At 37.1% G+C, this 20,453-nt stretch overlaps 4 protein-coding genes and 1 long non-coding RNA gene across 9 annotated transcripts in view; 1 reads left to right on the forward strand and 4 right to left on the reverse strand.

The window, feature by feature from the left end:
* The window catches only part of spen (spen family transcriptional repressor), a 33,931-nt gene extending 28,135 nt beyond the window's left edge, over positions 1-5,796 (reverse strand). Inside the window, exon 1 of one of the 2 annotated variants that reach the window (XM_039651613.2) lies at positions 5,471-5,796. In XM_039651613.2, coding sequence (XP_039507547.2) covers positions 5,471-5,553 — 83 coding nt within the window. In that variant the 5' untranslated portion in view covers positions 5,554-5,796. The remainder of the gene's footprint in view (positions 1-5,470) is intronic. The other variant, XM_039651612.2, reaches the window with a different exon arrangement.
* LOC148970633 (uncharacterized) lies at positions 1,617-4,375 on the reverse strand. Of its 2 annotated transcripts, none has more exons than XR_016148149.1 (4): positions 4,282-4,375; positions 3,597-3,672; positions 2,930-2,980; positions 1,617-2,220 (listed from the first exon to the last, which is right to left on the reverse strand). It is a non-coding gene; the product is annotated as an uncharacterized LOC148970633 (long non-coding RNA). The 2 variants fall into 2 exon arrangements; XR_016148150.1 differs by having other exon boundaries at positions 2,930-3,016.
* Positions 5,797-7,923: 2,127 nt separating the features above from the next.
* Positions 7,924-12,083, reverse strand: tmem82 (transmembrane protein 82). Its single transcript, XM_039651616.2, has 7 exons — positions 11,944-12,083; positions 11,756-11,842; positions 9,972-10,044; positions 9,657-9,834; positions 9,152-9,569; positions 8,289-8,470; positions 7,924-8,168 (listed from the first exon to the last, which is right to left on the reverse strand). The coding sequence occupies exons 2-7, from the start codon at positions 11,838-11,840 to the stop codon at positions 8,097-8,099; spliced, it is 1,008 nt and encodes a 335-aa protein (XP_039507550.2). The 5' UTR covers positions 11,841-11,842; positions 11,944-12,083; the 3' UTR covers positions 7,924-8,096.
* A 381-nt stretch (positions 12,084-12,464) lies between these two features.
* On the reverse strand, positions 12,465-15,496 carry LOC120462916 (sulfotransferase 1C4). 2 transcript variants are annotated; one of them, XM_089124073.1, is made up of 8 exons: positions 15,322-15,496; positions 14,569-14,722; positions 14,360-14,488; positions 13,684-13,781; positions 13,480-13,606; positions 13,251-13,345; positions 12,784-12,964; positions 12,465-12,688 (listed from the first exon to the last, which is right to left on the reverse strand). In XM_089124073.1, the coding sequence occupies exons 1-8, from the start codon at positions 15,427-15,429 to the stop codon at positions 12,576-12,578; spliced, it is 1,005 nt and encodes a 334-aa protein (XP_088980199.1). In that variant the 5' UTR covers positions 15,430-15,496; the 3' UTR covers positions 12,465-12,575. The 2 variants fall into 2 exon arrangements, with proteins under 2 accessions (XP_088980199.1, XP_039507553.1); XM_039651619.2 differs by lacking the exon at positions 15,322-15,496 and adding an exon at positions 14,930-15,284.
* Positions 15,497-15,617: 121 nt separating this feature from the next.
* On the forward strand, positions 15,618-20,237 carry szrd1 (SUZ RNA binding domain containing 1). Of its 2 annotated transcripts, none has more exons than XM_039651622.2 (4): positions 15,618-15,773; positions 17,162-17,211; positions 17,309-17,578; positions 18,521-20,237. In XM_039651622.2, the coding sequence occupies exons 1-4, from the start codon at positions 15,723-15,725 to the stop codon at positions 18,630-18,632; spliced, it is 483 nt and encodes a 160-aa protein (XP_039507556.1). In that variant the 5' UTR covers positions 15,618-15,722; the 3' UTR covers positions 18,633-20,237. The 2 variants fall into 2 exon arrangements, with proteins under 2 accessions (XP_039507556.1, XP_039507557.1); XM_039651623.2 differs by lacking the exon at positions 15,618-15,773 and adding an exon at positions 15,820-16,314.
* Positions 20,238-20,453: the final 216 nt, after the last annotated feature.

Here is a 20,453-nt window from a genome sequence, read left to right on the forward strand (position 1 = left end):
CGATAAGTTTTATAAACAATAACGTCAGGTGTGTTCAACGTGTAAAGTACAATATTGCGATGTCACTCAAGACATCTCTCCGCTCTATAAGACGACAGATCAAGACAGATTCACACCATTTAGTCTTAACAAACCGTGTTATTCTGATTTAGCAACCCGTGAAATCAATGAAAAACGACATCTCGCAATACCTGAATCCAAACAGGTCAGACATTGGCATATCAGGTAACGTTTTGTGGGTGCAACGTGCAGTCATTTGTGGTTTTGAAATTATTATTTTTAAACACTGAGATCCATTAAAATAGTTTAATGTTGCCATAAAAGACAAAATAGCCAACGTATGTGAATTCACATCACAACCATACACAAACTTCTGACTGACAACTTAAAACGTCCGATTGGTGCAGTAGTAGGAACTGTCGCCACATGATCACAGACTTGCATAATGATAATTTGCAGGTTGATCATGAACATTTTCATACATGAACTCGTGTTAAAAGTATCCCCTGGCTGATATTGTTTGACTTCTTATAGACGCATGCAGCCACGGTCACCGCTTGCCTGCCATTCATGACATCTGAGCCGAGGAGGCTCAAAACAACACCCACTGTAATGCCTTTAGTAGTAGACACTATTAAGCCCATTCAACTCACTCGCAGTATTTTTTTCAACTGTTCAACAACAAACGTTACAACCTTTAAGTTGCGCTACTGACGTCTGGATTGCAAAATAAAGCAAGCTGACGCAAATATATACGCAGCTACAAGTAATGCGTTTGAATGCGACCCTCCGTGCTAATTAGCAACCTAGCGACGACTGCGACTCTGGAAAGCTAACTCACTAGCAAGCGTACGTTAAGTGAGCCAAAACAAACCAACTCAATAGCAGCGTTGCCGCGAAAGTTGTGGCACACATTTCCCAGCTAAGAATGTTACGTTCCCAGGACGTTCTCAGAACGTCCCCACTGGTGTCAAGGACGTCGCCTAGTAACGTTCCGGGAACGTTCGGAGACGGTCATGATGTGGAGTTCTTTAAAGGTTCGGAGGACGTTATTTTGCGACCTTCACGGAACATTCGGGACGTTCTCAGAACGTTTAGGGGACCATGTTTTATTTGGAAATGTGATGTTCCCAGAACGTTCTCAGAACGTCCCCACTGGTGTCAAACACGTTGCCCAGTAACGTTTCGGGAACGTTCGGAGACGGTCATGATGTGGAGTTCTTTAAAGGTTCGGAGGACGTTATTTTGCGACCTTCACGGAACATTCGGGACGTTCTCAGAACGTCCCCACTGGTGTCGAACACGTTGCCTAGTAACGTTTCGGGAACGTTCGGAGACGGTCATGATGTGGAGTTCTTTAAAGGGTCAGAGGACGTTATTTTGCGACCTTCACAGAACATTCGGGACGTTCTCAGAACGTTTAGGGGACCAATGTTTTATTTGGATATGTGACGTTCCCAGAACGTTCTAAGCCCGTCTCCAGTGTTGTCAAAGACCTGTAGGTAAACAAACTAGAATGCAGAAACTTTTTCAAATTTGTTCTTGAAGAACCTTAATCAGGAATAAGCATGCATTTAACGTTTTAACACATTCAAAGATACAATACAAAGCAGAGATTCGTTATTTATTTATTTATTTTGTGTAATCAAAAATCAGATTATGAATTAATAATAATGTGATCATGCATAGGCGTAATAAATCAACAGTAAATAATATTAGGACAAGACAAAGATTTATGTTAATTTAATGTTATGTAAATTATGAACAACAAGTAAAAAGAAAAAACTGAAATATATTTAATTAAATAACTATTAAATATATACAGTGTGTGTGTGGTGTGTGTGTGTGTGTGTGAGAGAGAGAGAGAGTGTGTGTGTGTGTGTCCTATTCTACAAATTAGCAAACTCATAGGGTCATATTTTTGTTGATAAACATTATCAATTTGGCCAATTATGCACATTTCTTGGTGTATAATGGTGCCAAAAAATTGTTTTATACTTATATAAAAAACTTTCTCTCTGTGACTTTAAATGTACTGATGTCTGACTACTTTACATCTACCACTGTCGAAGGTGCTCAGTTTTGCTATTATAAAACTTATACAGAACATGATAGTAATCAGCCATCCATCCAAAAGCAGAGGTCGGTGTGGTGTACAGGTACATCTGTCCAAGCCAACATCTCATGCCTTGATCCCTTCCGCTGTGGATTCCAGAAAACCTGCAATAAAAAAAAATAGTACAGTTCAAAATCTATCATGCATACATCTCATCTGGTATCACAAATTATCATTCCACGTTCAATAAAAAATTAGAGTTAGGTTAAATGCTAAATATTACGGCAGGACAATATTGAAAACCTTAAATAAAATATCTATTTTGTTTATCTGCTGCTATATATATTGCGATATAAAAACAAATTTCAAGAGATTATTTATTTAGAGTGAATCTGCATTGAAAATTATAAACAAATTACAAGCATAGATAAATTCAAAAGAAGAAAAATACAATTGAAATAAGCAGTGCATGATGTTTTTTTTTAGGAAAATCTAACTTATCAGGTACGGAAATTGAATTATCGAATGTAAAATAAGTCTTTACTGAGGTACAGCCTCTCCCTAGTCTTACAAAATGACAAACAACCAGCCTGGAAAACACATGTTGTATGAAGACTGTTTAAAACACCCCTCCTAATCCTCACAGAATTTGCAAGACAATGTCTAATAGTGTGTGTAGTTTCTTCAGTACCGTCAGCAGAACCGAAAACATCTGAGCTTATCGATACTGCGGTCTTCCTTAATTTGGCCCCCGTTTAATGTTTAATACCGGGTTTCGGAACCTATTCCTATGCATGGGTGAGTTCATATGGATGAAGGCCTGTTGTGTTCGGTCTCTTGGTTTGTGATAGTGGCAGCTATTGTGAAACTCACCTTCGTCATGTACGATGTCATGTTCAGTGTGGATGGCATCAAGATCTTGTCCTGAAGAATCACAGGGTCAAATGATTGACATCTCATCTGGTAACAAGAGCATAGCCATAACTTTAAAAACTCTAATGATATCTTTACCCCCTGATAATGTATTGCAGATATACATTCAAACATTTTAAAGGCTAAGAGTATGAGCCATGAGTAAACTGGACAGATATCTGTGAAAAATAACTTGCGTGCCTAAAGTTGTCGATTTCCTGAATTCAGCTTTTGAAAGTAAAAAGAATTTCAGTATTTATCAGAAAAAAAAACTACATAAAAAATACCTTTGAGTTGGACAGTATGATGTCTGTCTCATTGGCTAACATAATTAAAAACACACCAAGAGAAAAAAATAAAAATAAATATATATATATATATATATATATATACCAATGACCATTATCCTGTTATAATAATAGTTAAATGAATTATTATAACTATGACCATTTTTATAACATTATATTTGCCGCCTATTATTTAGCTTACTGGCTTCTCAAGGACAATCTCCCTGAAAAAAACTGGGGTTAATGATTTTAAAGTGTGTGACTTCATTCAAAAGTATAAATCCTACAGAGTGCAGACCCACAACAATTGAACAGTAACTTATGTTTGAAGTTTTGCTTACTAGTCGAGTTCATAGCCGTGGAGAATGAGATTGTCTTGGACAGGGGGTGCAGCAGGCCAACCAGCATGATGATCTTCTAGAAAATAACATGCAATGTGTCACAGAGCCAACAATGTTAGCACATAGAATTTACAAAAGAACAAAGGGTTTATTACAAGGAAGCAAGCTAGAGCAGAGATAAAAATGCAGAAAAGATAAAGAATATATATAAAAAATCTTAAGGTAATATATTGTGCAAAAAACGCATATGAAATTGTTATCATGATTAAACAATAATTCCCCCTTTGTTGTGAAGGTTTTTTTCTGTTCCTCCTGAAATCACTTATTATCAATCTTAAGTGACGTCATTAACAGTACGTTACATTGAATTATTTCAGGTTAAATAAAAGCTTACTTCCCACCACCACTGACAAATTACCAGCAAAACAAAACTTTTAAAAACTGTTATCAACACACAAATGTGGTTAAAAACCCAAACTTATGTAAAACAAGAGCTCAATTGTAACGTAAACTTATAGCTGCTAAAGTTAGCTCTTCTGAAAACGGAGATGCTAACGGACTTTTTCGAAGACACAAAACCATTTCTATAAAGTAAATATTCAACAGAAGTGTATCAATTACACGTAAGACATATATCAGGAAGGTTTGTATGTATTATTTGTGTGATTTTGGTAACTAAACTTACCTGAAAGCAGAGAAAACAACAGTGAGAGACGCTAGTTTTGCTGTTTGACAGTTGATGAGGTTTCCTTGTTTCCATGGTTTCCATCTGTTCACGCGCGCTCCTGTCTTTGAATTGCGACTCAATGTTTACGCGCACGCCCATTGAAACCATAGAACACGTCAAAAGGCACGCAGCATTTAAATAAACATTATAACATTTAACAATTTGAAATATCATTAATTTTAAATAATGAATTTAAAACTCATTGTGTAGTTATATGACCCATTCACTTGACAATTATGTTTTTTATACCATTTTGCTATTGTAAAATAAATAAACAATTCGTTCTGTTGGATGTGTTACTTTTCAAAACACATCAAACAGAACAAAAGTTGTTTATTTATACAATAACGTGCTTATTTTTCAATTAAATGTCATCTATAGAATATACAGTACAATACAACAATTTTCAATCTTCATAGCAGATTTGATCCCTTTTTGTGGTAGTTTATTTTGAAAAAATAAGCAGATCTGCCATGTCCTCTTTGTAACGTTGTTAAAGTAATAACGGGGACGTTTATATGACAATCAGAGAACCGTATGGGAACGTTCTGTTGACGTCCCGAATGTCCTCTTTGTAACGTTGTTGTGTGACCATAGAATAACCAATATCGAACGTCCCCCTGAAGTCACATTGGGAACGTTATTATATGACCAACAGAGAACCGTATGGGAACGTTCTGTTGACGTCCCGAATGTCCTCTTTGTAACGTTGTTGTGTGACCATAGAATAACCAGTATGGAACGTCCTCCTGAAGTCACATTGGGAACGTTATTATATGACCAACAGGGGACTGTATGGGAACGTTCTGCTAACGTCCCGAATGTCCTCTTTGTAACGTTTGTTATGTGACCTTAAAATACCCCAAATAGAACGTCCCCCTAAGGTCATATAAGGAACCTTGAACTGCAGCACTTTCATAACCAAAAGAGGACGTTCTATGAACGTCCTCAATGTTCTATAAAGGTTCGGAACTTTCGTTACCTTTAGAGAACTTTTAGGGAACGTTGCATAAGGTCGCGAGAACGTCCCCTCCTACGTGGGTTAATGTGTTAAACTCTGCACCGGTGTGCTGCTATTGTTTTCCCCCAATCACTTGAAGGAAGCACATTGCTGGATGTTGTCTCGCGCACACAAATAGTCACTCACCGTTTGAAGTGCTCGATAATTTTTTCTTCTCGTACATTTTCTGGTAAATTCCCCACCCATAAATGTCTGGTTTCCCGGACCATACTGCGTTTTGGTGTCCCCCGATCATACAGAAGATTTTACTGAGTTAAATCCGACTGAATGTGTGTTACGGTGGGGCGAGTAGTTCCTCTGACTCGACACTATGATTGGACCCGCTTGCTCTTGAAAGCTGTGTTGACTGCGAGAGCCTGAACCTTGCTGTCGAGGAGCGCGCTCCGGTTCTTGACGAGACCGCGCATATGCAATGAGCACTCGGAATACCATATGGATCAAATCGGATAAGAGATAGTTCATTGAATAGCACTTTTAAATGCTAAAATGTGTATATACGTTGGATTTATGCCCTGGTTAAGGTTGCAAGGTAAAAGTCAGATTTGGTTTCCTTTGCTTTAATTTGACATTTGACAGCCTATTTGTAGAAGAGGACTTTAAATAGGCTTTGCGAGTTAATCATAATCTTGGGGTGTACAATGTTTGTAACTTGTGGTTTACCACAAACTATTCATGACTCAGTGGCAGGACGGTGTTGACAGTAGCCTACTAGCTTCAGTATTGCTGCTTTGTATACGTTTGCACATCCATTTGTTTTCCCAACATCCAGGTGGGAACCGTCTGTTTGATATACGACTCACAAGTCAAAACAAAAAGACATCACGAGTGCCTATTACATAAACAATTTAGACAACTCCATGATTCTCTCCAGAAACCTTATGTATTTGTGGTGGATTATGGGCAGACTTCCTGCCCTAACTATAAAGACTAGAGAGAAGTCTTTTTACATGATTAGTTATTGAAAAGACAAGCATCGCGTCGAATGTAAGCTTAATAATTAATGATAGTACAGCCTAGTTACAACAAGGATCAACACTGTCCAATGAGAATGATGATTAGTACCGAGCTTGAAGAAATCAATGCTTCCTTGAAGAAACAGCCTAGATAATGCCCAATCAAATAACATTTCCTTATTAATATAAGCATTTGACTGCTTTCCATCTATGCACGAGGAGTAGGCTAGGGTTTAATTCACGCATGCGCCAGAATGCGGCAAAACAGGGACTGCAATGGATGAATCGCGCGTGCGCTTTATACACCCACATATAGTTTTGACAAAGAGCAATTACAAACCCTTCAACTGGCAGAAAATTCTGGAACTTGTACTGAGGTGGAGCTGGTTCTCAAACTGGATCTTGAGCAAGCCACACAATCTTCAGATTCAGTCTTGAGTCTTCCCAGGAATTGCATGGACTTTCTGGATATGCCTAAATTCTTATTATTTATGGAATTGAACTAATAAAATGTAATTCGTTGACAGTGCTTTTGGGATTGGATTTGGGATTAATTGCACATTGGAAATACAAATTCGCACTTTAGGCCTATACAGTATGGTTGCATGTTATACAATAAATGAATCCCCTGGATACTTGGACACCAAATGTTACTTTGTTTCTCCGCTCCTAAACAACTCAAGACGGTTTGGCAACTTCTAAGGACATATCTCGACGATACTTACTGTTTTGTTTTTTAAGTAATTTATTAATTCGACAGAGGAAACGACGGGTTTGTAAACAAAAGGGGACAAAATGTGGAATGCGTTTGAGAGAAATGTTTTGTCCATGTAAGTCTGAGCGCATGAAAACATCCTGCACAGCCTCAACGTGCAGAATTAAACACTCACAGATTAAATATGCTACCAGAGCGATTTACGCGCCACACACAGATCACACTCGATGTTCTTAATTGTTCAGATGTTATTTTTGGCGCCAGTTATCAATAGAATGTTATTTGAAATATATGGCGCCATTTTGAGCATAACAAACAGCAAACAAAAAAAAACAGCATAACAAAAGAAATGACAGCTCCGCGGCCATTTTGTTTCCAGTTGAGCTATTTTGGGTTCAAGTTCAGTTTGACTTCTTTAGCTCGTGGGGGCTGTTTCCAATGAATTGGCGGAACTAAATTGTAATATAGGGCTTAAAATATGTTAAAAGCCATGCGTAATTATTTTGTAAGTGTAATTGCTACAACTATTTTTCTTGTATTAGTTAGCCTGTCTATTATAGACAATGCTTATAGATGACTTGTGAATAAGCTACAACTATTTGACCAAATCAAGTTTTCCTAGATAAGCCTGTAGTAAAAACAAAAATACTGTGGCAAGAACTGAAATTCCATGACATTTAGACATTTGTGAGAAAAAAAAAAAATGAAAAATCACTCTCTAATTTTAGTTACTTGGATTAAACATAATAATGTATAGGCTATTTCTTACGGTGTAGAGGGAATTGAATTCACCATAAATATTGAATGGCTATATTTATTATGATGGAAGGCATTCATAAGAAGGCCTTCATTTTCATGCAGTAGGCCAACTAAAATAATGAGGAATGCATATTTAAGGACATAACAGCATATCTTTTAAAAAATACTTACATTTATATCTTTCAAATAAACCAGAGACCCTCACTGGGTTGTGTTTACAGATGGTATATTCTGAAGCAGCAATGTTTGTATTTTTTTTTTTCTAGAAAATATATATTCCAATTAATAATTGAGGTTAAGTGTTCAGTTTTCACTCAAGATCAGATCAGAGTTTTCCAGTTTCTTTTATTCTCCCCGGTTTCCAGGTCTTTTTAACGGGCTGCATATAGGTGGCATGCTGTAAAAATACAGTGTGTTAATACATATAATGCTCTTAATATTTCCCCACAAAATCATATCTATGGATACTGTGGGGATCAGACAAAGATGCCAAATACAGTCTATTATAAGTGCTAACCTGATATATGGCTTCCAAAAGGTCTTGAGATGGTAGCAGGCATGTAGCTTCACCAATGAAACAGATTAGAACATGAAGTACATCTGACCAACTGCCCACTGTAATCAATAACACAAAAAGCCCACCCAGTCGTACAACAACTGTATTGAGAATCTGCTGGCCAGGCTGTTGATGCCGATCCTCTGAAAGAATAAGTATTCAGGATTAGACAATGTTGGCATGAAATGTCCTTATGTTCTGTTCAAATGTTTGGGATTAGTGTTTTTTTGTTTTGTTTTTTTGAAAGAAATTAATTGGCCTACTTTATTTAAGCAAGGATACATTACATTGATTAAAAGTCACAGTAAATACACTTATAATGTTACAAAAGACTTCTATTTAAAATAAATGCTGTTCTTTTCAACTTTCTATTCATCAAATAATCCAGAAAAGAATAATTCACATTTTTCCACCAAAATATTAAGCATGCAGCAAATTATTTTTGCATCAATAAGAAGAAGAAATCGGTCTTGAGCACCAAATTAGCATATTGATTTCTAAAGGATCATGTCACATTGAAAACAGAAATAATTCATCCTGAATATTCAGGTTTGCCATTAATATATATATTCTATATTCTATATAAAAAAAATAGAAAACATTTTTAAATTGTAATAACATTTTACTTTATTATTGTTTTTATTGATCAAATAAATGCAGCCTTGGTGAGCAAGAGATTTCTTTAAAAACTCTTTACCAACCCCAAACTTTTGTATGCTATATAATGCATGGCCTAATATGATTTTCTGAATTCATGAATGTTTCTATTCTTTGTCAATAAGGGAATTTCAGTGATTAAACCACAGTCTTTTTGTTTGTCTTACCATTCATATACACAACCAGTAGAGTGTAGCAGATTGTGAGTGGGGTCCAAAATCGTAGAGCCTCAGTGGTTGACAGAAAGTGTGTGTTTATGTTTGATATGGCAGCAATTCCGGATACACTAAAAGTTATAATTAGGGCACTGCAGAGCCAGGTTAATATAGAAGTGCCAGTGGTTAAGAGTCCAATGCAAAGTCCACAATAACGCTGTGCGCTATGTACTGGATACATTGTCTTTACATGTTGCCATGCTTTGCTGCATCGGCTAGCCAAGAACCAGCTCAGTCCAACTGCAAGGAGAAGGCTTAGCCAGCCTTGCGGTGCCCCCTCATGGAGGAAATTTAGGGTGCAGGTTAGTGCGCAGCCCAAAGAGAACTGGCACAGGACAAGCTGCAGTAATAATGGGTCAATGATTGAGTCCTAAACAAAAAGAACTGGGGTGATTTATCTAGAATGATAACAAGTGGTCACAAATGTATGAAATGTCACAATGAATTTTGTTCGTACTGATCCTCCTGTGATCCGTGCTGAAATGGCTCTAAGGGAGAACTCTAAAACTACCAGTGATGCAACACGGGACCCCACAACCGAAAGAACCACTGTAAGGATCCAGAACTGGATTCTCTCTTTTAGTCCACCATTAAGTCTGTTCTTTTGTCTAAGATCTGTTTCAGGATCTGCAATACTTAAAAGGACAGACAAGTGAAATTTGCACCAAAAAAAAAAACATCAACACAAAAAACTTCTCCATCCAAAGGGAGATATCTTCAACCCCACAGCATGGGCTAAATAGCTTAACTAATGGGCGTAAAGGCTACTTACCTTTGTGCCTCAACAAACAAGTACGTTTTTAAAAGGTTACGAAGGACCCAGATCGCACAAGCTCCCACAAGCCCTGTGATTTACATAAAACACAACAAAATTTAGAAACATTGTTTAATGTTTTTGAAAGAAGTCTCTTATGCTCACCAAGGCTGCATTTATTTGGTCAAAAATACAGTAAAAACTGTTGCCTAACATATATATATATATATATATATATATATATATATATATATATATATATATATATATATATATATATATATATATATATATTTTTTTTTTATGTATTCCTGTGATGGCTGAATTTCCAGTGTCACATGATCTTTCCGAAATCATTCTGATGACTGATAAGAACTGATAAGAATGTAGATTTTAATCTTATCACAAATGTTTGAATAGTATCATACAAAAATGTTAAACAGCAAAAACTGCTTTTAACATTGACAATATAACACTGATAATATTCACATTGCAATACAGTAAAAACAGTAATATTGTGAATATTATAATGTGTCAAAGCCATTGACATATTATAATACCTACAATATTACTGTTTTTACTGTATTGTTGATTAAATAAATGTGTATACACTCCTGATCAGAATTATTTTCCCCCTTTGTAAATATGATCAAACATGGCTGTAAAAAATATATATCTGCATTGTCAATCCTTTTTATGATTAAAGACATTAGCAAAAATCTATCTTATTGAAGTAAAATAATTGAAAGTGGGGGGAAAATCACATTATGAAATAAATGTTTTTCTCCAAAACACATTGGGAACAATTATTTGCCCCCTTTTATTAAATACTTTTTGCAAGCTCCTTTTGCAAAGAGAACAGTCAAAGAGAGTCTTCTCCTATAAAGCCTGATGAGTTTGGAGAACACCTGACAAGAGATCAGAGACTAGTCCTCCACACAGAATCTCTCCAGATTCACAGATCCATGTTGGCGCTTCTTCTCTTCAGTTCAGCCCACTCATTTTCAATAGGGTTCAGTTAAGGGACTGGGATGGCCATCCATCCATGCAGATGCTTGGTTTTGTGCTCAGTGGCCCATTTTTGTCTTGATGTTTGTTTTTGGATCACTGTCCTGTTGGAAGATCCAAACATGGCCCGTTTTAAGATTTCTAGCAGAAGTGCAGATGAAACAAACAAAAAAGCTTTTTTGGCAGCAAACACTTAAGATGGGTTTGGTGCACACAGGGATAAAAAGTACCCCATGTGTAGCTTGAAATACTGCTGAATCTTTAATGCTGTGGGCCTAATTTTCAGCCAGAGGTCCTGGACTTCTTGCTCAGAAGGCATCATGGATTCGATCAAATACCAACAGATAAAAAATCAAAACCAACCTCTGCTAATCTTATAATGGGCCATGGTTGGAACTGCAACAAGACAGTGATCCAAAAACAAACATCAAATTAAAAATTAAAATGGGCACAAAACCTGCATCTGCAATGGCCATCCTAGTCCCTGACCTGAACCCTATAGAAAATGAGTGGGCTGAACTGAAGAGAAGAAGCACTAACATGGATCTGTGAATCTGAAAGTCTCTGATCTCTTGTTTTGAAACTCATCAGGCATTAGGAATAGACTCAGAGCTGTTATCTTGGAAAAAGGAGGTTGTACCTAATGTGTTTTAGAGAAAAACATTTATTTCAAATCAATGAAAGGTTAGATACAATGTAGACAGAGCAAGATCATACAAACAGATCATTTTCTTTTTACTACATTATTTGATAAAATAATCCATTATTTGAAATTTGATGATTTCATCAGTTACCTTGTAACACACTGTGTAAAGGAATAGCACTTGGTGTTAGCCACGTAGGAACACTAGGCACAAACCAGGAAATGAAGGACAACATGTCTATGAAAGTGAGAAATTGTTTAATGCATCAATTGTTTACTAGTCAAAATGGCCACACACACAAACAATCGTAACAAATAAAAATCATCAATATCACTGACCTTATTTTGTGTCGTGTTGTTTGCGAACTTCACCCATGTGAAAGACCTTTATTATTTGCAGATGTAAGAGTTGGAGGTTTGGCAGGTCTCAAAGGTCACTTAGGCCTTGATCACTTTTTACAACTGTATGAAGACTTGATTTATTATAGCCACAAAGTTTTAATCTATTAATGTATTTCAATAGTTTTTTTTTTCTTTTCTTCGGAGGTCAGATCATGTGATTCAAAGTTGTGAAACTTAAAAAAAAATAAAAAAAAATAATCATAAATAAATGTATGCCCTCTAGAGTCTAGTGGGGTTTATTTCCATTTCCGGATATGATAACATGTATGTCCCATTGATTTCATGAAGGAACTTGAACTTTACCCTGCATACAAGAGTTTTGAATGAGTTCAAAACACATTTACAGTACATACATATTACCCATTTATATAATGGCTACAACCCATTTACAGTACATAAATATTATATTCTATTGGCCATCAATGCACAGGTATAGAGACAATAAGAAGCAAATAGGATTACATGTAATTAATTATATTAATTTATTTAGGAAATTGTAATTGTGTTTCCTGGACTAGGAAATAGACTGTAAAGCTGTTTTGATGCAATCTATATTGTGAAAAGCGCTTTCATATTGTGAACCGTATTGGAATAGGACAGTCAGCCATTAATTTGCAGTAATGTTCCTCAAAAGCAGCATCCTCTTCTGCATTGAAATGATTCTTCCAGTCACCAACCTCACCTGTAAAATACAAGAAATACAAATTGAGAAAAGGAATATGTAAAATGATTTAGGCCATGTTGAGCAATATACTTTAAAAATAAAATGAAAATAACCTTTTCTCATGAACTCTGAGGCGGTACGATCAAAGATTGTGTCTGGGATAGTTGAGTAGTTTGCCATGGGGTTTTCTCGCATGGCAGAAAAAGCGGTCATTTGCACAATGTGATCTATCACACTTTTTGATAACTGCTTTCCGAGGAATTGAGCAATGTGGGTTACTTCACGAACAGGGTCCTGAAATTATAAATAAATCGTCAAGTCAAGCCACCTTCAGTTATGTAGCGCTTTTAACAATATAGATTGTTTCAAAGCATCTTTACAGTGATAATGGGAAATTCAAGTAACAGAGATTGTTTTAGCTTTACAGTAGCTCTAAAATAAAGTTATTATCCAGTTAAAGTTTTGATTGATTCACTTCCATTGCAAAGATCATAAGTAAATTATAGTCAAACTAAGACTGAAGTACTGAGACTTTTTTATAGGAAAAAAAATATATACGTTTTGTAGAAAGCAGATTGACCTCTTTCATGTCTTCGAAGAATGTGTAAAGGATTTTCTTGTTTTGCCTTTCCCTCCAGTATCCTTTAACATGGTCATACCAGGATCCCCAACCCACTGAAAAAATTATACAATCATTATTTCATTCAAGTCATCATCATTTAGTCCATTCACATTTTACACAACACAGAATAAGGTAATTGGTGGAATGAATGAATGAATGAATGAATGGTCTATGCAGCATGACTCACATTGCCCTGTCATGAACTTTTCCAGATATTGTTGCCAAGTGCCGGGCTCTGGCTGGGTAAGATTCATGCGGTCAAAATGATAATATGAAACCACAGTGTCTTTCGGATTACGGGCCATATATATAACCTATGGAGAAATGCAGTTGGTATTCACATAAAATATTTTATATTTTTCAGTACAGCCCACAAAAAACTTATTTTGACCTTGCAACCAGCCTCCCAGAAAGAACAAGGCACAAGTTGGATAGGAAGATGAGTCTTGATAACACGAGGCGGATCCATAACCTCCAGCTTAGTTATACCTAAAACATTACACAGTTTAACCATTTAAGATGTATAAAGGATACCTCATATATGTGTGTATATATAAATGTGTGTGTGTGTGTGTCTGTGTCATTATATGTGTACAATGACATAGGTATTACAACATATTCATAGTTTACAAGGACACAAATAGGGTAAAAACAGAAACGGAAACATTTTTCTTTCTTCATTTAATGGTTAAGTAAAATAAAACAGAAAACAGTAGGCTATTATATGAGCTATTTTATTTACTAACCATTTGCTATAACTCATGTTTGACTCTTGAATTGAATTTCTACTGTCCATGGCCTATGGTTTATGACACAAATGTGTATAATGATAGGTATTACAACGTATTCATAGTTTACAAGGACACTTTCAAATGGCTTAAAACATCCAAAACTGTTTTTTTTTTAAAGGTGTAAGGGTGTAGGTGGAGGGTGTTTGTAAAACCAAGTTTGTACGGTATAAAACCGGCTACACCATACGGTGTGTGTGTGTGTGTGTGTGTGTGTGTGTGTGTGTGTGTGTGTGTGTGTTTAAGTTGCTAAACAGTTTTTGGTTCTATAAAACATACCAGCATATAAACCGTCTGAGGTTGTCATCTCCAAGAAGGGCATGCGCACCTGAGTGGGCGCGCGCCTGCACTTTTCCATATTTCCTTCATTCAGGATAGCATCCACTACTTCCTGTGTCCATGTGGTTCCTTTTACAGACGATATGATTTTATTATTTAAACTGATTTGCCTTGTTTTCGTGATGTTCTTTTCTTCTTCTGTACTCTACCTGCTTTAGGATATGTAGCAATGAGCAAATCCTCTTTTGACGCCTGGAAGTGCTCCACTCTTGCCCAGTGCTTCACCACCCGCTCTGGAAATGGGATACCCTGAACTTGACTAATCGCATCCCGTGTTGTCCCATCCATATTTCCCTTGATAAGCTGTGATTAAGTTTCATAGTTATTAACCAAAACATAAAATGTTTTTAAAAGATCTTTTGTGATACCAAGCGTCATCGAAATATATGATATTATGATTTATTATGCTGTTGCTAAACGATTTAGTACAAAGCGAAACACGCATTAAATCATTAATAATTGGCTATATGCTGTTTTTTTAATGAATAATAAATTCATATTAGCAAATACCTTAAGAAATGTAGACTGGAGCCGACCGGTCACTTGATATTTGTATTTTAGACGTTTTATTTTGTCGCTAGGCTAGCCTACCATTTAAAAGGCTACTAAACTGCTTGGTACCATAGACAGGTTGGTACACATTCTGCTCGTCGCAGTAATGCACTGCGGTCACGCCATCTGAAGCACAGATAGCGTGACCGCAGTAGAAAACGCGCAGTAGCCTAGTGCGAACTCTCGGTCTGCTAGCTTTACTCTGCATGAAGCCCCTTTTTCTCCGTTCATAATTGTTAGACCTATATGTTTTATTTCTTTATTTCTTTAAATGAGTAGTGAGTTCTGTTGTGTTGTGTTGTTGTCGGAACTGATGCGCACTGCATTGAGTCCATTTTATTGCTACTTACGTCTGTGCTGTTTATGATGAATAAAAGTACATGTGCATTTCCCATGTCCATCAGTTTAAAATCTGGCATTCCAAACAGAAACGGAAACATTTTTTTTTCTTTCTTCATTCTTTCTTCATTTAACGGTTGAGTAAAATGGGGGGCAGTAGGCTATTGAGATTTTATCTTCTAATCATTTGCTACAACGTTTGTGTGTGTGTGTGTGTGTGTGTGTGTGTGTGTGTGTGTGTGTTAACTTCACAAATGTGGCTCTTGAAATTCAATGCTGTCCTCCCTGCAGCAGGTGGCGCTACTGTGTAAGACTTTAGCTCACTAAGCGGCTCACTGACGCTGTAGAGGGAAATGTGCGTGTCGTGAGCGTGTGGACTGAGGGAAGCCCCTAGTTAGCTAAGAGTGGAAACATGGATGATGATGAAGTCGCCGAGAGCTGGGAGGAGGCCGCCGACAGTGGGGTAAATATGGGCTAGTTGCGCTATCTCCGCGCTTGCACAAACTGTCTTTTCAGTGCAGAAAGCCTCGCGTGGAGCTTTAGGGTGATTCTTGCCACTGGCTTCATGCTAGCTCGCTAGTCACGCCTGTGTATTTAGAGTTGGCTGGTAGGCCGCAGTTAAAGGGAAACTGGTCCCAAAACAGATGATGTGGGATATTTATACTGTAAACCAGTAACGTTTGGTAAAAATAGAGGCGAATTTAATGATGGCATTTGAAGCGGAACGTTCGTGAGTCACGTAAAACAATTTGTGTTTTAAGCAAAGGACATAAACTACCTGCTAACTAATGCTAGTTAGCCGGTTCAACTTCTGGTGCTTAAAAGGGGGAATCTTTCTTTGCCATCGCGTCAGAAACCAAAGATGGCTGCCGAATGCACTGAGACCTGTTGGCTGTCATAGATAAAGTATTGTAATCTTGTATTTATATGTGTGGACAGAAGTGATTTTATGTAGAAATATCGAGTATCGTGGGATAGTTCACATTTAGATGTCCCATCAATAGGTGATTTTCACGAGTTTTCAGTTTCTCTTGTGGTCTGTTGTAACGTTAAATGTTACGTGGGTTAATGTGTTTGCAAATCCTGCTGTCTTTATTTAATAAAATAAATAAAAACGTTGAATTACTTGTTTAATTGTTTTCATCTACAACATAATAGTTTATGTTGAGCCAGAATCTTATTGACTGACAGTCTCAGCAGTATCCATTCACTTTCATTACATTTTTTTTCCAATACATTGAAAGTAAATTGTGACTGAGAATAATATTCCGTCTAACATGTTCTGTTGTGTTTCACAGAAGAAAGTCATGCAGGTTTACAATAAAGTGTATGATTAAATGTATGACAGAATTTTCAACTTTGTGTGTACTGTCCCTTTAACTGTGCCCTTTAACAGAAGAAGTCAATTTGTGTGAATTGGTTAAACGTTACCCTGTCTCCGGTTTTCTTCGCTTAGATTTAGTGAATATAATTGATAAAGCAATATGTAATTTATCTATTTTCAAATATTGAACTCAGAGACTTAATGTTCTTAAAGGTTTGGCTGTAACGTCTACACCCCTTCCACTAAACTCTGTAAAAACGTTTCCCTCCATTTGTATGTTTCCCCTGTCTCTGTTCAGAAAAGCCTTATATTGTCAACCTACCCAAGCAGCACTATGTAATTCGGCCCTGTCATTAATTTAGCCATGGCACTATGGATGTATAAATAACTTTGTGAAATTAGAAACTTGCTGCGGCTTCATAGGCCCCTCCCTGAAGCAACCTGCATGTACCGTTTTGGAAGATTGCTATATTGCTATATTTCTTTTTTTAAAATTTTTTTTTTTTTTGTCTTGACATTGAACTTAGGAAATGGAGAGAAGACTAGAGGAAAAGCTTCGAATCAGTCAGAAAGAAAGGTATGTCAGGTCATTTCTGTGTTTTGTGTCCATGTCTTGCTCAATGCGCCTTGATTTACTTTAATAATCATTAAAAAAAATTGTAATGCTCTTCCAGACTTTCAAGTGGCAGTTCGAGTCGTCCTCTGATGAGAACAGCAATCGTAATTCAGGACGACTCCCTCCCCGCAGCTCCCCCACCACAGATTCGTATTTTGAAGCGACCCTCCAGTAATGGATCTTTAGGATCGTCTGTGACGCAGACTCGACCCTCCCCGCAAGTTAAATCCTTAGCTCAGCGAGAGGCAGAATACGCAGAGGCCAGGAAGAGAATCCTTGGCAGTGCTACTCCTGATGACACTCCACAGGAGAGACCCATTTCAGACCGGTAAAATACTGACATGGTGAATAGAACAAAACTTGTCATGGTTCTGGAAGCTAAAAGTAATTTTTTTTTAATGAGACATGTGTGTGTTTTTACACTGTTCCAAGTTATTATGGAAGTGACATTAGTAGGATAAGGTCTTTCTGAAAATGAAAAGCATGAAATGGTGCTATGTCTTGCCTGGGCACGAAAACAACTAATATCTTGCAAAAACTGAATAGAGATTATCGAATTATCAAAAGATTTGTGCGTAATTTAGAGCACAGAAGAACTCTGTCAGATTAAGGAAAGTTTCTGTCAAAAAAATTAAGTATAAAAAGGACAGTTATGAAAAAGCGAGCCTAGAAATCTAGACGCACCCTAGCGACAGCAAAAATGAATTACACGTTGGTACATAGATTTTTTTCATGATTATTGAATGTAAAGAGTTTTATCTCAAAAAACTGTTTAGCTTTTAACGCTAGTATATGGGACATAGAGTAATGAAAATAAAAATCGCTAGTTAAAACCACTAACAAGGCTCAAAATAGCCCAACTCTAACACAGTAGCATAGTGAGGGTCCCTACATGCAAACCGAAGCATTGAGAACGTTGTAATTGTACAGACCGTTTGGAAAACAGTCTCGAGCAGTCGAACCACGAACGCCGAGCCAAGTGCGCTGCTGTGATGTGAATGAGCCAGAATTTGGCTCGGCGTTCGTGGTTCGACTGCTCGACTGTTTTCCAAAGTTGGCTCCTGCCTGTATTCTGTATTTTTCAATTAAATACACAATTTTCAGATACTCTCCATTCAAACTTTAAGTTGTTTATAGTTTAGAACTATTCTAGTACTAATATCTGAAGAGAATTAATGCAAAAGTACTTCCAGAACCAAGGATGCAGCAATTTTGACAATTTTAAATGTCAGAATGCTTTGATATTTACATATTGTCTATCCTCAATCAGATCTCCACGTGGAAGCAGCCATACACTTTCAGAGGAAAACCGATCAGGAAACCATGTTGTTCGACAGCCAGCAGGTCCAGATGGTACACAAGGCTTTCACCAGCGCAGATAGGAATAGCAGCCTTTCCTGGGAGGAAGCGAGAGGCGATAGTGAAATACGGTCTCCCAAAATACGGTTGAAAATCAAGTCATTTTTATCAATATTTAGGATGTGGGATGTTTTTCAAATAAGTATAAAAAACCCTCTTGAATTCAGCACGGCGTGTGTGGAATGTAACGGGGGAAAGGAACATGATCCAGAGGAGCGGATGGGGAACGTTCCCTGCTTTTTACACTGTGATGAGGACCTCGCTTCCGGACGCTGCTCACTGTGATGTCCAGCCCCTACCCCTCAAAATCAAAAGGAAAATAGAGAGAATCTAAACCGAATGGCAGAACTATTGTCCCTTCCTCACGTAACTCAGCCATCACTGGCAGCCAGCCTGAAAAGTCATGCAAGCAAGCCCTCTGAAGAGACATTTGAAATGGAAGATCACAAGTGCTGGATGTGCTTGAACCGATAAAAGGATGGTACGAGGCACCAGCTTCCTTCAGCAATAATTCTAGAAATATCACTCTTCAGACCTCCCTTCCACACTGTACTCTCAAGCTTTTGTATTGCTTGGGTTTGTCTTTTGTTTTAATTTTGGTTATTACTGGCTCGGTCTGATAATTGCCATATGTTTTTAAATGGGTAAGAAACAGTGAGGGTATAATGCGGAAACTTAAGCTGACTTTAAGTTCTTTGTTGTTTACGGTTACTTTTTTGTTGCTGTTATTGTTTTACTCATGAGTCTTCCTCTGACTGTCCTGATTTCTACATGAAGTGAAAAGAATAAAAACAAAATCTAGTCCAGAATTAAATGATTGCAGCGAATGGCATTTTTAACCCATTTCTATGGCTTTTATATGATTTTAAAGGTAGTCAATTTTAGATCTGTGCATTTTTAAGTGAAATCCAACAGAAGGATGAGTTCTGTAAATGTTTGTTGTGCTGGGAAGAACCGAAGGGAGTGAGGCGGGGGGGGGGGGGGGGGATGATTTCGCTGGCTCCCCTCGCCTCACTTCCTCGTCAGATCTGCTGTTGGCCATTTTCTTTTCTTTACTTATGTAGGAACTCAGGTTGTTGTGAGGAAATATGAGCGAATGAATGAAGTTGTGTATCAGTGAATAGGTTTTTAATTGAATGATGGTGCAATGTTAAGCTTACATGAAGTATGGCTTCAAGATCATTTGAAAGACACCTCTATGACTGGATTACAGAATATCCTATAAGAGATTATTTAACTTTATTGAAACCTAAGAGAAAAAGTGTCACACCGGTGGCTTGACAACGCAACTTTATTGGAGTGTTGAGTCAGTTGACTTAGTTGCTTTGGCTCTTGCAATACAATGTCTATACATGAAGAGCCATACTACCTTTCCTAACTGTAACTCCCTGCTTTTTTCTTTCTTTTTTTTTAAGTTTCCTTCCTAAGCCTTTGTCTCCTGTGCTGTCCAGGAATGACATCTCTTACTCCTGCAGTTTATGGAAATACCCTTTAATCTGATATGTCATTGTTCAACCATTGTGCTGTAACAAATCAGACCAGACGGGTGTCATGCCCTGTCTGAGAACACAGAAATCTGTCTGTAAATACTTTTCAAAATGCCCATTTAATAAAGACTTTTTAAATAACGTCTCTGGAAAACATTTTTTGAAAATATTTAGTCACTGTGGAATCCAAATCAATTAATCTTTGTTTTTTTTTCACAGAATGTTGCAGTATTTGTTATAAAGGATTTATCAATGCACAGAATTTGTTTTCTTCTTCAAATTATGCCCTCGTAATCAAAACTCTAACCTTCCCTCCCTTTGAAAGGTCTGTTCTCTTCATGATGTGTCTTGATGATT

This window comes from Pimephales promelas, chromosome 20, assembly GCF_988280905.1.
Source record: "Pimephales promelas chromosome 20, fPimPro1.hap1.1, whole genome shotgun sequence".
In the NCBI taxonomy this organism is placed as follows: domain Eukaryota; kingdom Metazoa; phylum Chordata; class Actinopteri; order Cypriniformes; family Leuciscidae; genus Pimephales; species Pimephales promelas.

Excerpts from the sequence above, each read along its gene's own strand:
- tmem82 (XM_039651616.2), bottom strand. The coding sequence starts at position 11,840 with ATGTTGTCCTTCATTTCCTGGTTTGTGCCTAGTGTTCCTACGTGGCTA. Across the intron at positions 10,045-11,755 it reads TTTACACAGTGTGTTACAAG|GGCTTGTGGGAGCTTGTGCG; the intron begins GTAACTGATGAA and ends TGTAAATCACAG. Across the intron at positions 8,471-9,151 it reads ACTGGTTGTGTATATGAATG|AGGATCGGCATCAACAGCCT; the intron begins GTAAGACAAACA and ends TTATTCTTTCAG.
- LOC120462916 (XM_089124073.1), bottom strand. The coding sequence starts at position 15,429 with ATGAAGAAAGAAAAAAAAATGTTTCCGTTTCTGTTTGGAATGCCAGAT. Across the intron at positions 14,489-14,568 it reads TGCTACATATCCTAAAGCAG|GAACCACATGGACACAGGAA; the intron begins GTAGAGTACAGA and ends CGTCTGTAAAAG. Across the intron at positions 13,346-13,479 it reads AAAGTTCATGACAGGGCAAT|TGGGTTGGGGATCCTGGTAT; the intron begins GTGAGTCATGCT and ends TAATTTTTTCAG.
- szrd1 (XM_039651622.2), top strand. The coding sequence starts at position 15,723 with ATGGATGATGATGAAGTCGCCGAGAGCTGGGAGGAGGCCGCCGACAGT. Across the intron at positions 15,774-17,161 it reads AGGAGGCCGCCGACAGTGGG|GAAATGGAGAGAAGACTAGA; the intron begins GTAAATATGGGC and ends CATTGAACTTAG. Across the intron at positions 17,212-17,308 it reads CGAATCAGTCAGAAAGAAAG|ACTTTCAAGTGGCAGTTCGA; the intron begins GTATGTCAGGTC and ends ATGCTCTTCCAG.